General features: G+C 42.5%; 1 protein-coding gene across 1 annotated transcript; it reads left to right on the top strand.

Moving 5' to 3' along the window:
- The first annotated feature begins 7,726 nt into the window (after positions 1 to 7,726).
- LOC311146130 (large ribosomal subunit protein uL14) lies at positions 7,727 to 10,723 on the top strand. The gene is made up of 5 exons (XM_084182606.1): positions 7,727 to 7,796; positions 8,912 to 8,995; positions 9,293 to 9,421; positions 9,706 to 9,819; positions 10,595 to 10,723. The coding sequence occupies exons 1-5, from the start codon at positions 7,784 to 7,786 to the stop codon at positions 10,675 to 10,677; spliced, it is 423 nt and encodes a 140-aa protein (XP_084038732.1). The 5' UTR covers positions 7,727 to 7,783; the 3' UTR covers positions 10,678 to 10,723.
- Positions 10,724 to 12,113: the final 1,390 nt, after the last annotated feature.

Here is a 12,113-nt window from a genome sequence, read left to right as displayed (position 1 = left end):
ATTCATTTCCTGTTCTAGCGCGCACATCCCCGCTTCAGAGAAGTGAGAGGCAGAGCGACAGGAAGAGAGAGAGAGAGAGAGAGAGAGAGAGAGAGAGAGAGAGAGAGAGAGAGAGAGAGAGAGAGAGAGAGAGAGAGAGAGAGAGAGAGAGAGAGAGAGAGAGAGAGAGAGAGAGAGAGAGAGAGCACTGGTTGGGTCTAGGTGTGGGCAGACAGAGGGGCATTGGGAGGGCAGCCAGTCTCTCATTCACAGGTCTTTGAAGTATTCTGATTGAATAGATAGAGAAAGCCAAATGAAAGACTGACTGCAATGAGCTATTATCGACAACAGCATTTAAATGATTGAAAAATGGCAAAGTTGATTTGGTAAAAATGATTTGAGGATGTAGACAGTTAGTTGTCTTAATACAGTTGTAAAATGAGTGCTGAAAGCATTAAACAACAGATTTTGTCAATCCAAGAACAATACGTTTTATAATGATAAATAAATCATCATTAAATTCTGTGTCAGTTGGCAAAACAATATCAACAGAAATGCCCCTTTAAATTCTCAATTTTATCCTAGGGGAAACATTAATTTGGTGTGTGAGCCAAATAAAGTGATTTAGGTTATAAGTGAACACAATGTAGCCAACTTAATTTTCTTTCCTGTGGGAGGCAGCAAAATCATGTCAAAAATGATTCTGCATCATCTGACTCTAAGTTTACATTGTGTGCATAGCCGCGGGAAGTAGGGGTGCTGAGTGTGCTGCAGCACCCCTTGAAAAATTACAATAAAAAAATATATACACTACCGTTCAAAAGTTTGGGGTCACTTAGAAATGTCCTTGTTTTGGAAAGAAAAGCAATTTTTTTGTAAATTAAAATAACATCAAATTGATCAGAAATACAGTGTAGACATTGTTAATGTTGTAAATGGCTATTGTAGCAGGAAACTGCTGATTTTTTATGGAATATCTACATAGGCGTACAGAGGCCCATTATCAGTAACCATCAGTCCTGTGTTCCAATGGCACGTTGTGTTTGCTAAACCAAGTTTATAATTTTAAAAGGCTAATTGATCATTAGAAAACCCTTTTGCAATTATGTTAGCACAGCTGAAAACTGTTGTGCTGATTAAAGAAGCAATAAAACTGGCCTTCTTGAGACTAGTTGAGTATCTGGAGCATCAGCAATTGTGGGTTCGATTACAGGCGCAAAATGGCCAGAAACAAATAACTTTCTTCTGAAACTCGTCAGTCTATTCTTGTTCTGAGAAATGAAGGCTATTCCATGCGACGAATTGCCAAGAAACTGAAGATCTCGTACAACGCTGTGTACTACTCCCTTCACAGAACAGCGCAAACTGGCTCTAACCAGAATAGAAAGAGGAGTGGGAGGCCCCGGTGCACAACTGAGCAAGAGGACAAATACATTAGAGTGTCTAGTTTGAGAAACAGACGCCTCACAGGTCCTCAACTGGCAGCTTCATTAAATAGTACCCATAAAACACCAGTCTCAACGTCAACAGTGAAGAGGTGACTCCGGGATGCTGACCTTCTAGGCAGAGTTGCAAAGAAAAAGCCATATCTCAGACTGGCCAATAAAAATAAAAGATTAAGATGGGCAAAAGAACACAGACACTGGACAGAGGAAGATTGGAAAAAAGTGTTATGACAGACAAATCGAAGTTTGAGGTGTTCGGATCACAAAGAAGAACATTTATGAGACGTAGACCAAATGAAAAGATGCTGGAGGAGTGCTTGATGCCATCTGTCAAGCATGGTGGAGGCAATGTGATGGTCTGGGGGTGCTTTGGTGGTGGTAAAGTGGGAGATTTGTACAGGGTAAAAGGGATCTTGAAGAAGGAAGGCTATCACTCCATTTTGCAACGCCATGCCATACCCTGTGGACGGCGCTTGATTGGAGCCAACAGGACAATGACCCAAAGCAGGACAATGACCCAAAGCACAGCTACAAACTATGCAAGAACTATTTAGGGAAGAAGCAGTCAGCTGGTATTCTGTCTATAATGGAGTGGCCAGCACAGTCACCGGATCTCAACCCTATTCAGCTGTTGTGGGAGCAGCTTGACTGCATGGTACGTAAGAAGTGTCCACCAAGCTAATCCAAATTGTGGGAGGTGCTTCAGGAAGCATGGGGTGAAATCTCTTCAGATTACCTCAACAAATTGACAACTAAAATGCCAAAGGTCTGCAAGGCTGTGATTGCTGCAAATGGAGGATTCTTTGACGAAAGCAAAGTTTGAAGGACACAATTATTATTTCAATTAAAAATCATTATTTCTAACCTTGTCAATGACTACATTTCCTATTCATTTAGCTATATTTCCTATTCAAACTCATTTAATGTATGTTTTCATGGAAAACAATGACATTTCTAAGTGACCCCAAACTTTTGAACGGTAGTGTATATAATAATACAAATATTATTTTACAAAAGTAGTGCTGGTTGTGTGACATCAGGCTAGGCAGTGTAGTAAGACACATGACTAATGGACAAGAGACTATACACACACAGTCAGCGACTCTGGCTTGAGGACTGGGATGCCCATCAAATATAGAAACCTTGCAGATGGAGCATGGAGCTAAAAAAAAATTACAAATGTAGTTTCCAGGGGTGACATTAATTCATACCAACCAATGATTCACACCAACCAATGATTCACACACATAAGGGCTCCATTGGTATTGCCATTGAACCACTATCATTCCCTTTCTATTTCCTATTGAAGAAAGCATTGGCGTCATCTAGTGGCCGTTTTTGTCATTGCATGAAAATGGTTGCTGTCTGTTTTCAACAGTAACAAATGTATCAAGCAAACAAGCTTCCTCTAAAAACTGCAAAAGTATCACCCCTATAAGCTCCGTTATGCCTTGCTAAGCATTAGTCTTGTAGCTAGCTAAGTAAAAGCAACATATTGTTGTATTGTATGTTAGCAACTATTTATGTATTATTTCTGTAATTAACTGAGCTGATGTTTATATAAACCCTAACTTTCTGCGAGATGCTAGCTAGCTAGTCTGTCTAGCAAGTAACTGTCTGTTTCGATTAATGTTAGCGTAGCTCCATCATAGAGATTGTATTGTCATTATTTTTAAGCAAAGCATTGTTTTTTCTCTATATTGTTTTCACAGTTCACAAATTTGACCAGTAAAGCCATGAAGAAAAGCAACTTTTGTGGATTTTATTGGGTTTAGCTGCCTGTCTAACTGTGAAGAAACACAGTGAGGACAGAACAGGTATATTTTTCCACAGTTTCACAACTGCTAGCTATAACACTCAATCTCATACCAAAGGACAAGGGTGATCTAATTTCACTACTTCCCATATCACTATATCACTACTTAAAAAACTCATGCCTCAACTCCACTATTGCCATAAAAATGTATGCACTCACTAACTGTAAGTCGCTCTGGATAAGAGCGTCTGCTAAATTACTAAAATGTAAATGTCAAATTCCTTATATAAAGCAAACCAGACAGCATCATTTTCTTGTATTGTATTATTTACAGATAGCCAGGGGCACACTCCAACACTCAGACATCATTTACAAACAAAGCATGTGTTTAGTGACTCCACCAGATCAGAGGCTGTAGGGATGACCAGGGATGTTCTCTTGATAAGTGTGTGAATTAGACCATGTTATTGTCCTGCTAAGCATTTAAAAATGTAATGAGTACTTTTGGGTGTCAGGGAAAATGTATGGAGTAAAAAGTACATCATTTTCTTTGGGAATGTAGTGAAGTAAAAGTAAAAGTAGTCAAAAAATATAAATAGTAAAGTAAAGTACAGATATCCCAAAAAACTACTTAAATAGTACTTTCAAGTATTTTTACTTAAGTACTTTACACCACTACAGGTAGCATTGTCCTGGCATCTGCTAAACCCAGATTCGTCCGTTGGACTGCCAGATGGTGAAGCATGATTCATCACTCCAGAGAACGCATTTCCACTGCTCCAGAGTCCAATGGTGGCGAGCTTTACACCACTCCAGCCCACGCTTGGCATTGTGCATGGTGATCTTAGGCTTGTGTGCGGCTGCTCGGCCATGGAAATCCATTTCATGAAGCTTCCGATGAACAGTTATTGTACTGACGTTGCTTCCAGAGGCAGTTTGGAACTCGGTAGTGAGTGTTGCAACTGAGGACAGACCATTTTTACACGCTACACGCTTCTGCACTCGGCAGTCCCGTTCTGTGAGCTTGTGTGGCCTACCACTTCGTGGCTGAGCCATTGTTGCTCTTAGACGTTTCCACTTCACAATAACAGCACTTATAGTTGACCAGGCAGCTCTAGCAGGGCAGAAATTTGACGAACTGACTTGTTGGAAAGGTGGCATTCTATGACGGAGCCACGTTGAAAGTCACTGAGCTCTTCAGTAAGGCAATTCTACTGCCAGTGTTTTTTCTATGGAGATTGCATGGCTGTGTTCTCGATTTTTACACCTGTCAGCAACGGGTGTGGCTGAAATAGCTGAATCCACTAATACTTTTGTATATATAGTGTATATAAACCCTGGATTGCTAATGGTATGTATTGGCCATTGAGAGGCTTTGGAGCCATATTGGCACTCACTAGTAGGCGCAGTCCTCCAGGAATTAATGGAATTCTACAGTATTTCAATTAAATGTTTCAAGGACAAAATTACATGTATTTAAGTATTATAAATGTGTCAAAAACGAATGTAGACATCAACAAATGCTTTTATATAGCTCCCAAAATATATATATTTAAGACCTTCTCCCTTACCTCACCTCGCTCATCAACTCATCCTTGACCGCTGGCTATGTCCCTTCCTTCTTCAAGAGAGCGAGAGTTGCACCCCATCTCAAAAAACCTACACTCGATCCCTCCGATGTCAACAACTACAGACCAGTATCCCTTCTTTCTTTTCTCTCCAAAACTCTTGAGCGTGCCGTCTTTAGCCAACTCTCTTGCTATCTCTCTCAGAATGACCTTCTTGATCCAAACCAGTCAGGTTTCAAGACTGGTCATTCAACTGAGACTGCTCTTCTCTGTGTCACGGAGGCTCTCCGCACTGCTAAAGCTAACTCTCTCTCCTCTGCTCTTGTCCTTCTAGACCTGTCTGCTGCCTTTGATACTGTGAACCATCAGATCCTCCTCTCCACCCTCTCCGAGTTGGGCATCTCTGGCGCGGCTCACTCTTGGATTGCGTCCTACCTGACAGGTCGCTCCTACCAAGTGGCGTGGCGAGAATCTGTCTCCGCACCACGTGCTCTCACCACTGGTGTCCCCCAGGGCTCAGTTCTAGGCCCTCTCCTATTCTCGCTATACACCAAGTCACTTGGCTCTGTCATATCCTCACATGGCCTCTCCTATCATTGCTACGCAGACGACACACAACTAATCTTCTCCTTTCCCACTTCAGATAACCAGGTGGCGAATCGCATCTCTGCATGTCTGGCAGACATATCAGTGTGGATGACGGATCACCACCTCAAGCTGAACCTCGGCAAGATGGAGCTGCTCTTCCTCCCGGGGAAGGACTGCCCGTTCCATGATTTCGCCATCATGGTTGACAACTCCGTTGTGTCCTCCTCCCAGAGTGCAAAGAGCCTTGGCGTGACCCTGGACAACACCCTGCCGTTCTCCGCTAACATCAAGGCGGTGACCCGATCCTGTAGGTTCATACTCTACAACATTCGGAGAGTACGACCCTGCCTTACACAGGAAGCGGCACAGGTCCTAATCCAGGCACTTGTCATCTCCCGTCTGGATTACTGCAACTCGCTGTTGGCTGGGCTCCCTGCCTGTGCCATTAAACCCCTACAACTCATCCAGAATGCCGCAGCCCGTCTGGTGTTCAACCTTCCCAAGTTCTCTCACGTCACCCCGCTCCTCCGCACACTCCACTGGCTTCCAGTTGAAGCTCGCATCTGCTACAAGACCATGGTGCTTGCCTACGGAGCTGTGAGGGGAACGGCACCTCCGTACCTTCAGGCTCTGATCAGTCCCTACACCCAAACGAGGGCATTGCGTTCATCCACCTCTGGCCTGCTGGCCCCCCTACCTCTGCGGAAGCACAGTTCCCGCTCAGCCCAGTCAAAACTGTTCGATGCTCTGGCACCCCAATGGTAAAACAAGCTCCCTCACGACGCCAGGACAGCGGAGTCACTCACCACCTTCCGGAGACACTTGAAACCCCACCTCTTTAAGGAAAACCTGGGATAGGATAAAGTAATCCTTCTACCCCGCCTTACCCCACCCCACAAAAAAAAAAAAAAAAAAAAATATTGGAAAGTGGTTATCCCACTGGCTATAAGGTGAATGTACAAATTTGTAAGTCGCTCTGGATAAGAGCGTCTGCTAAATTACGTAAATGTAAATGACACTTCGTATCTAGTAGGAGTACGGTTTGTTAATAAGGAGCAGCTGGGCAGAGTACCAATCTTGAAGAAACGATTTGAGTTATCCAAACTGGTGGAGAGAGTGCTGGGTAAAGGGAAGGATGTGAGGATCACGAGGGGTGGCCTTTTTTTTGTGTGATTCTGCGGATCTGAAGGAACGTGCGTTGTGTCTTAATCGATTTGATAAGTTTTAAGTGTTGTGTGTGTCGCTTCGGAACAGGCCACCCCTTAAGGGGGTTATATCTGGCGTTTCGTGTTAAGTTGATTTGGAAGAGATTAAAAATATTCCTGGAGTGATTGAAGCACGTCGGATGAATCGAATGGTGAATGGGAAAAAAGTGAAGAGTTTATCTGTTTTTTGAAATAGTCTCTCCCTAATGAAGTGCGGTTAGGGAATATTAACTACAGAGTTAGAGCATTTATCCCAAGAACAATGCAGTGTTAACATTGTAAAGCTTTTGGTCATGTAGAAAGTGTTTGCAGAAGGGAGAAGTCGAGATGTACAAGATGTGGAAAATATCATATTATATGTTATAAAAGTGAAGAAAATGTGACATGTTGTAATTGCGGTGGGAATCATGAAGCCAAGTCTTCTGAATGCCCCACAAGGGTGAAAGAAAATGAGGTGGCCAAAGTCAGGGTTGTACAGAGCATTTCATATGCAGAAGCTGTGAAAAGGGTTGAGGGTTTGAATGTTGCACCAGAAGATTCCATGGTAGTGGATAGGCCTTCGCTGCAGGGGTTGTCTTACACCAAGAGGATCCTGACATTTTAAAGGTTAAAAAGGTGGACTTTGTGGCCTTTATCGCAATGGTGATAAATTGCACTGCCAAGGTGGAGAAAAGATCTAGGAAGATTGAAATCATTGCGATTGTGGCGGAGCGTTTCCTGTGGCTGAAATATTTCACAGCAAAGGAGTTACATGGAATATTAGCAAAAGCCGTACCACCTTCTCAGGTACTAGAGCCTGAGAATGGAGAACTAAAAGAAGGATGAAGTGGGAGTTTTTATTTATTTTTGGCAATGTACTATTTTTTATTAGGGTGGATTGTCAGAATCACTATTAAGTAATGATTTATTTTAATTTAATTTTTGGTTTCAAACCGTCAATTTGGTTGCGGGTATTCCTCAATTTTTCTTTACCCCCTTCAATGTTCCACGTGTGACCCCTTACATTCATGACTGGACAATTAGCAAATAATTGAACATGAAGTTGCACAATGTTTACTTTGTTTTCATTTTGAAAGCAGAGACGCTCCAGTAGTTGTTTATGACCGCCACCTGTAGGCTGTTGTCACCAACACCAGAGGGCGATATAGGCTAAATCGACGGACGTGAAATATCTATGGTATGTCTGCGGAACTTTATATCCCATGATTCCTTTTTGCGTCTTCCTCTTTCCTTTTTGCAGCAATGTCTAAGAGAGGTAAGAGACTTGCTTAGAAAAATCCACATTCATCTACCCGTTTGCAGAATGTCTAACATAGGAAGATAATGTTATTTGGATAATGGTCGTTTTATGAGTAATTATCGTTCATATTGGCTTGAAAATGTGAAGGACTGAGCATTATTCAGAGGGATGATTTTAGGCGCTTGTTACGGAAGCCATGTTTGCTGTCACCGCTTATTAGCTAAAATACATGAATAGGTGAGCGTATGCTCTAAGTCCTCAGGTATAGACACATTTGCCATTCCAGTACAATGCCCAACATGTGTGGCAAGTGAACATATGTGTGAGTGGCGTTATAGCTGGTGCGTGTTAGCATAGCGTCTCTAAGAGCAGGCATGACTGCGAATCATGCATGGACACCGCTGAAGTCCTAGGCTAACGTTAGCTACTGTAGTTAGGTGTGCAGTCTTCTCAATGATTTCCCCGGCTAGCCAAATTGAGCCACGGTGTATTACTTTTTAAATAGGGGGACTCTACCTCCAAAACATTGAACCAAAGCTACTGATTGAATCTGTTTGAACGTTAGTTTCCTTGCCAACTAGCTAGTTTCCTCCCAACTCGTCCCAGGCCATGTAAGTAACTAGCTAGCTATCACCTTACAGCAGTCTACTCACAACTAGCTGGCCAATTAATTTACAAGCTACCCTGGATGGGTGCATTAGACAAGGGGTAGAACTGTCAACATGGGCTGCCTTTTTGTAGTGCAAGCAGTAACGTTCGCCAGGTCGTAGACTTGTGGAGTCACTCCTAATCTTGAGGCCTTAGGGTTTGGTTGTGTGGTGATTTGTACAATGCCTCCCACATAGTGATGTGGCTGCATGTTCTTGGCAGTAGTTTAAATCTGAAAAGAAAATAACTAAATGTGAAGTTGAACCCCTTTCAAAAAGCACTTGCTTTGTCTGGTCAGTAGCTGGGTGAGTTGTCGAAGAAGGGTATAGTAATCATCACTGGTGGGTGAGATGGCAGTCACCTGTACTGAACAATCTCAATCCGTGATGGAACAATTTGGATAATCTTTGCCTGATTATAGCATGCTTTCAGTCTCGGCACCATGTAATGTTTACTTCAATGGAATCTCTTCTCTTGTTCAGGACGTGGTGGGTCATCTGGGGCGAAGTTTCGCATCTCGCTGGGTCTCCCAGTGGGTGCTGTCATCAACTGCGCTGACAACACAGGTATGTTACACTTAGATCTGTTAGAATATATATATATCCCCTGAAAAAGCACTTGCTTTGTCTGGTCAGTAGCTCGGTGAGTTGTCGAAAAAGGGTATAGAAAGATCGTCACTGTGGGTGAGATGGCAGTCTCATTTTGGCTGACCAATCTCAATCAGTGATGGGACATTTCATGTATTTCAACCTTGTCTTGTCCTGAAATAGCCTACAAGGATCTGTACCTTGAATCAAGCCTGGGCAGTGGAACCATCTCTAACCTGTCATATATTCACCATCTTCTTCCCCCTTTCTCACCAGGTGCCAAGAACCTGTACATCATCTCTGTCAAGGGCATCAAGGGACGTCTGAACCGTCTGCCCGCTGCTGGTGTGGGTGACATGGTCATGGCCACCGTCAAGAAAGGCAAACCAGAACTCAGAAAAAAAGGTGTGTTCTACATTATGTATTCAATTACTAGAATAGGATGAACGACATCACTATATAATGCTTGAACTGGGGCTAGCTAATCAATAGATTATGGCGGTTTGATAATTGGCATAGTAATTTGATTGCTCTTTAAAATGACTTGTCGTTTTCACCACAGTGGTAGTCCCAGACCAATCGTTTAACTGAAAGGTGAAAATCAACAGTGCAGAGATGCGAGTTATGGCAGAATAACTTCCATAATCTGTCAGGTAGCTGCATTCTGATAGTCTTCCTCTTTCCCACAGTGCATCCTGCGGTTGTGATACGGCAGCGGAAGTCGTATCGGCGAAAGGATGGCGTGTTTCTCTACTTTGAAGACAATGCAGGGGTCATAGTGAACGTGAAAGGAGAAATGAAAGGTGCGTTGGGATTTTGAGTCTTTAGTCCCCCATACCATGTCATGAAGGTTCTTCAAGCCTCTTCATAAGGATGTTTGGCTGGGCTTCTTTGAGTGCATTCCAAATTCTGGATGTTGATTTTGAGTAGTACGTTTAATATAGTACATCTATATTGCTAAATATAAATGACACCCCTTCAAAAAGCACTTGCTTTGTCTGGTCAGTAGCTGGGTGAGTTGTCGAAGAAGGGTATAGTAAGATCATCACTGTGGGTGAGATGGCAGTCTCATTCTGGCTGACCAATCTCAATCAGTGATGAAACATTTGTGTTCACTGGATAGTGGTCATCCTTGGAATACATTTAGATATAGTGACATAATGGCGGCAGTGTGATTCTCTACCTTTCTCCTGGAAGTGTGTACGTCCTCACTCAGTCATTGATTTAAAAACTTGGGGAGATTGGTAGAGAATCTGACTACAGCATGTCATATTTTGGTGTTACTATGCCAAGTGAGGTGGTTTTGTAGGTAACGTTATAGGAATTTACCTGGAAACGGTAGTGATTTTTTGTCAGCAACCAAAGTAAAGTGTGGATGTTCAAATCAAGACAATGTAGTCAAATTGAGTCGAGTTTTCTTGTGGATGCATGAGTTACATAACTATGTTTTTGTTCACATTGTAAGTGGCAGGTCTACAAACAGTGAAATGTTACTGCACTGATGCAAGGCCAAAGGCATGTTGTCCCTATTTGATCTCCTTTTTGTTGTGGGCTAAATTTCTGTCTTCTGTTTCACAGGTTCAGCCATCACAGGACCCGTGGCCAAGGAATGCGCAGATCTGTGGCCCAGGATTGCTTCAAATGCTGGCAGCATAGCATGATCCTTGACCCTGGCTTGTTGTTTTCAATAAAAACCGTTGTAAAGTCTGTCAGTGTCCTGTCTGCAAGATCCCAAGGCAGTGTCCAACTATACAGTATCTACTGTATACATATGTTTAGTCTCACTAGGTGTAAGAAAAGGAGCACATTCACCAATATTGTCACCAGCAATTTTTTTTCTCCCAAGTTGGCCAGTGAATTGTGATTCACATCAGGATATATTTGATAACTTGTCAATGTTAATGGTTGACTAAATTCAAGGACAGCAGAGGTCAATTATTTATGAAGAATTGATCTTTATGGCAAAAAATACAAATCCATATTGCATGAGGTTGCTCATCTAAAAGCCAAAATGAAGTTTGCGTTGAGGGATATGATGAATGGGACACCTTTTTAAGAGCCCTGAGATCCGATGTAATCCTGTTCCAGTGCAGCAGGCACTTCCATGTTTTTGATTTAACTAACCTGAAGACCAGGTGTGTTGAATTTAGGCAATCACTGATCAATTGGCTCAGTTGGTCAGGTGTTGTGCCTAGTTGGAACAAAATCCTGCAGTACTTCTGGCACTCCAGGAACAGGGTTACTTACCCCTGGTGTAGGCGCTTGCCTGCATGTAAACAAGTATAATGATGGGACATTGTCATTCATTCAACTGTGTCCTTATCAAGCGTCTCTGTAGGAGTGTTGATCTAGGGTCAGGGCCCCTTGTCCATGTAATCTTATTCATTGTGATCTATTTAAGGCGAAACTGATCCTAAATTGTCACTCCAATCTGAGATGCTTGATACATATGGTTCCTGAACCTTACATTTACATTGACATTTTAGTCATTTAGCAGACGCTCTTATCCAGAGCGACTTACAGTTAGTGAATACATATATTTTTTTTATACTGGCCCCTGTGGGAATCGAACCCACAACCCTGGCGTTGCAAACGCCATGCTCTATCAACTGAGCTACATCCCTGCCGGCCATTCCCTACCCTGGACGACGCTGGGCCAATTGTGCGCCGCCCATGAGTCTTTATTTGATAATATGCTCTTCAAAGCTACACTTCATAGAACCACAAGTACATTTACATACAGAACATTTGGAAAGGGTACATTTACATTTTAGCATTAGAACAATTCTGAGAAGGATATCAATAAGATTAAAGAAACTTAACACTAGTCAGAGAAACATACAGAGCAAAGTTAATGGGCACGAATGAACGTGTAAACCTGAGATTAATAGAAGGGTGAATGTTGCAACCATCTCTAACCCTAAGTGTCCACTTACACCAGCCCTTTGACGACAAAACCAGAGACTACTGCAAGTGAAGGAAAATGGAGACAAATTCATGTCACGAAACTATGTGTTATAGTTGTGTATTGTCTTGAATGTGCACCATATATTGTGGTCCCTGTGTGCAAAGTTTTATGTATTGTTGCACAAACACT

The sequence above is a fragment of the Coregonus lavaretus genome, assembly GCF_964263955.1.
Source record: "Coregonus lavaretus genome assembly, chromosome: 2".
Classification (NCBI taxonomy): domain Eukaryota; kingdom Metazoa; phylum Chordata; class Actinopteri; order Salmoniformes; family Salmonidae; genus Coregonus; species Coregonus lavaretus.
The sequence above is the reverse complement of the archived record's forward strand: the minus strand, read 5'-3'. Positions and strand labels throughout refer to the sequence as shown.

Excerpts from the sequence above, each read along its gene's own strand:
- LOC311146130 (XM_084182606.1), top strand. Across the intron at positions 9,422-9,705 it reads ACCAGAACTCAGAAAAAAAG|TGCATCCTGCGGTTGTGATA; the intron begins GTGTGTTCTACA and ends TCTTTCCCACAG. Across the intron at positions 9,820-10,594 it reads CGTGAAAGGAGAAATGAAAG|GTTCAGCCATCACAGGACCC; the intron begins GTGCGTTGGGAT and ends TCTGTTTCACAG.